The sequence below is a fragment of the Mustela nivalis genome (assembly GCF_964662115.1).
Source record: "Mustela nivalis genome assembly, chromosome: 9".
Lineage (NCBI taxonomy): Eukaryota > Metazoa > Chordata > Mammalia > Carnivora > Mustelidae > Mustela > Mustela nivalis.
Window position 1 is genome coordinate 105,686,083 of NC_139028.1, and position 4,450 is coordinate 105,690,532.

The following is a 4,450-nucleotide window of genomic DNA, read 5'->3' on the forward strand; positions in this document are numbered from 1 at the left end:
TATCTTAATGATAGTTTTCTTAATACATTGCACTAACAGATGTTCCTTGTTAGTTCAGAAATTGTAATGTTAAAAAAACAATAATAATAATAAAAACCTGAAACAATCAGTTTGAATTTCTTTCTTTCTTTCTTTCTTTCTTTCTTTCTCTTTCTTTCTTTCTTTTTTTATTCTTTAGAGAAGTCTTTTTTTTTAATTTTTTATTTTTTATAATCATATATTTTTATCCCCAGGGGTACAGGTCTGTGAATCACCAGGTTTACACACTTCACAGCACTCACCAAAGCACATACCCTCCCCAATGTCCATAATCCCACCCCCTTCTCCCAACCCCCCTCCCCCCAGCAACCCTCAGTTTGTTTTCTGATAGAACATTCCTTAGTTCATACAAATTAGTTGTGCAAATGAACAAATATTTAGAGTAGAATCTGTTTTATTTATTTTCACAATTTATTTTTTTGAGAAAGAGAGCTCATGAGTGAGCCGGAGCAGGGTTTCAGGGTGGCAGGGTAGAGCGAGAGGTACAAACAGACTTCCCACTGAGCAGGGCACCCAATGCAGGGCTCCATCCCAGGACCCTGGCAACTGAGCCAAAAGCTCATCTTACAGGACTAAACCCCATTTAGCAATCCACTCCTTGGCATTTACCCAAAGGAGTTGAAAACTTATGTCCACAAAAGAACATACACATGCATACTTAACAGCAATTTTATTCACAATTGTCCATATAATTGGAAGCAGCCAAGACGTCCTTCAGTAGGTGAGGATAGACAAACTGCAACATCACACAGTGGAGTATTATTCGTTGCCAAGAGAAATGAGCTCCAGGCCATGAAAATGCATGAAGACCCTTCCAATGTGTTCCTCATGGTACTTGGCATTCAGCTCCATCACAGATATGAAACTCTTCTTGATCTACCCTGTCACTAACTTTCTAGTTTCATATCTTACTAATTAAACTTTTAGGAGCTCAGTGTCCAGCTTATAACCCGACACACAGTAGAATCTCAATAATAATTATTGAATAAATAGATGAGCCAATAGACACAACTGTATTGAAATGATTGTGTTTTCTGCACATTCTTTTTCACCCTCGGTCTTTGCTATGAATCCTCTCCTGGGAATCCTCTAAGGTAACACATGCCTATTCATCCTGATGATTTCCTTTCAATTTTTGTGCCCCTTTTGGTGTGTTTTCATCTAGGAAATCTTCCTGACCACCCTGTTCTTTGTTGTGTGTCCCTCAAAGATGTTTCACCCTGTGCTGTCACTACTTTCAGAACATTTTTAACATGGTTTTGTCATTTTCTGCTACACTCTGGGTGTCCCTTAGTGGATAAAATGCTTTCTGAAAGCAAGACCCATGTTGCTCTCTATTCAACACTTTGCAACCCTAGCAATTATCACAGTTTCTGATATATTTTTGGGGCTCAAAAAATTTTATTGATTAGTAAGTGTGGGATGGAAGGAAAAAATGGGGTGTATTTATCCTGAATTTGTTTTCTTTATAGATGGAGACACATATTTTCTTAAAACAGTATTTCATAATGAAATGTTATCAAGAAGTAAATTAATTAACAGAAAAATGACATGAACAACTCACATTCATAAGATGATGAAATCTTACTGAGAGTGGGGAGAATACCAAGATAAGCTATTTGCAGGGGGCTTTGGTGGTACAGTAGGTTAAGCATCTATTTTTGGCTCAGATCATGATCCCAGGGTGCAGGGATTCAGCCCCAGATCAATTTCCTTGCTAGGCATAGAGCCTGCTTCCTCTTCCTCACTCTCTGTCAAATAAATAAATAAAACCCTTTAAAATTAATTTTTTAAAAAACTTTTGTTCGTTCACTGACGATCTCAGTTTAAATTTTTTTCTCATTACACAGTTTAATCAGAAGTCAAAACAAATTGTGGTTTCATAAAGACATCTAGCTAGAATTCTGAGTCTCAATCAGTGAAAAATAGGAAAAAGTTTCCTGTCTCCAGTCCTATTCCTTTGCTCTACATTTTCTTGACTATGTCTATCTTCCACTATACCCTTATCACTCATGCAATATTGATTGTGCCCCAGCATTATGCTGCCTTGTAGAAACAATTTTTAACAAATAGTCAAGTACTCTATGGAGTATAACTTTATTTAATAAATAAAAATTCCTCTCAAATAATAGCATGTTCATTTATTGGAGTTATAATTCTTTCTGATGGATTAGCAGCCTGAGGTGAGTAACATGAGAAATACAAAATGACTGAGATCTACAAGAAACTTGGAAATTTGAGGTAATCTTTGTTACCCCACAAAAGGTTGAATGGCTCTTTGCTTTATAAGCCTGTAGTCATTTTCTACTACAATTTTAATGGCATCATAAACCCAGGCATATAAAAATGAGCAGAATTCTTAATAAAATATATTAGTATTTATAGATAGGGAATAGATGTTAGATAGCTAGATGGATGTAGGAACATAACAGGTGGTTAAGTTTTCTTTTCTTGCACACATACCTCCTCCACTCTGTGCAGAATCTGTCATTCACAACAGCTTACTATTTTTTTTATTTGGTAAGTAATCCTTCCTGAGATCATCCAATATGTCCTTTGACTTTAGTTTCCATTGCATCAATGTCGGACTTCAGACATATTTATTTCTCACTTGAAATAACTTTTCTACTACACAATTTCTTAATGGCGTTTTTCATCTGGTCATTTCTCAAGGCATATATTAAAGGATTTAACATTGGCGTTATCATAGTGTAGAACACTGCAACTGCTTTATCAATAGATAAAGTAACTGCAGGTCTCATGTACACAAATAAGCAGGGCACAAAGAATAGGACAACCACTGTGATATGGGAGACGCAGGTGGAGAGGGCTTTGCGCCTTGCCTCCAAGCTGTGGTTCCTTAGGGAACGCAGAATGACCACATAGGAGATGATCAAGAGGAGGAAGAGTAAGACACAGATTAAACCACTGTTGGCAGCAACAAAGAGCCCTAGAGTGTGGGTATCAGTGCAGACAAGATTGAGCAAAGGGTTCAGATCACACATAAAGTGATCTATGACATTAGGGCCACAGAAGGGTAAAGGGATGATAAAGAATATCTGTATGGCTCCATGAAGAAAGCCTCCCACCCACGCCACTCCCATTAACAGGCCACACACCCGCCGATTCATGATGGTTGTGTAGTGCAATGGCTTGCAGATGGCCACATAGCGGTCATAGGCCATTACAGTAAGTAGGATGACATCAGCACCTCCAATGAAATGTTCCCCAAAGATTTGGATTATACAGGCATTGAATGTGGTCGTCTTTTTTTCACGGAGTGAATCTATGATCAGTTTAGGGTTATTAACAGAAGAGTAACAGGCATCAATGAAGGAGAGATTGGCAAGGAAAAAGTACATGGGAGACCCCAGTAATGGGCTGGTGGTAATAGTGACCACGGTGAGCACATTTGCTACCACAGAGACTATGTAAATGACCAAAAACACGAAAAATATGACTTTCTGCATCTTCGGATTCTCTGTGAGCCCCAGTAGAACAAACTCTGTCACGTTGTTCCTATTCACCATTATTTCCTAATATGATGAATTGCATTACCTGAAAAAAAATCACTTTCGATTAATGCGAACTTGAATTTATTAAGTTTTTTCATCTAGTAAATAAACACCTGGATTCTAAGGATTTGTGGATTCTCATGATATGTTGATTCTCATGAGTTTTTTTGAGATACAAAATAAGTTTTGTCTTCTTTAAGATTATTTTGTTCATCTCCTTGATGAAGTTTCTGTTGAGTATGACCATGGGGAGATTTGTAAACACACAGGCAAGAGATCATTTGTGCACACTTCATCTGAGGTGACAAAGGTTAACATGACGTATGGGACCATATACATTGTGGCAGATAAGTAAGAAAAGGGAGGTATTTTATGATGTAAAGGCCATGAATGCAAGGTTGAGGAATTTTTCCTTTATCCTTAGGAAATGGGGAACCATGGGAAGACAGTGAGAATATACATGGAATAGTGAAGAGGAGTTTGAGGAAGAGGTAATAAGGGATATAATTTAATAAATATCTTCATGTTTCTTGGATGCAGTGGGGTGAGGTTCAGTAAGGGATTGGAAGCCAGAGACAGAAACCCCAGTTAAGAGATTTTTTTTATATTAGTTCACATAAGAGTAACAGGGCATTGGTGGTTGATTTGTAAAGAAAGTATACAAAAGTTACCATAAAATAAATCATAATGATTTTGTCTAAATACAATAACATTAGAATTGCTAATGATATGTATATAAACTATATATATATTTTTTTTAAATAATTGATTGCTATATTCACAGCATAGTAGCAAGTGCTCTGTACATAGGATCTCACTGAATACTAATAATAATAACCTGTGTGGTTGGTATTATTCCTTCCATTTTGAGATGAGAAAGCAGTGTCAAGGACTTG

General features: G+C 36.9%; 1 protein-coding gene across 1 annotated transcript; it reads right to left on the reverse strand.

Annotated features, from left to right (window-relative positions):
• Window positions 1-2,639: 2,639 nt before the first annotated feature.
• Window positions 2,640-3,569, reverse strand: LOC309872932 (olfactory receptor 4C46-like; the record flags this gene model as incomplete). The annotated part of the gene is made up of 1 exon (XM_082747899.1): window positions 2,640-3,569. One exon carries the CDS (start codon window positions 3,567-3,569, stop codon window positions 2,640-2,642), a length of 930 nt encoding a protein of 309 aa, XP_082604025.1.
• Window positions 3,570-4,450: the final 881 nt, after the last annotated feature.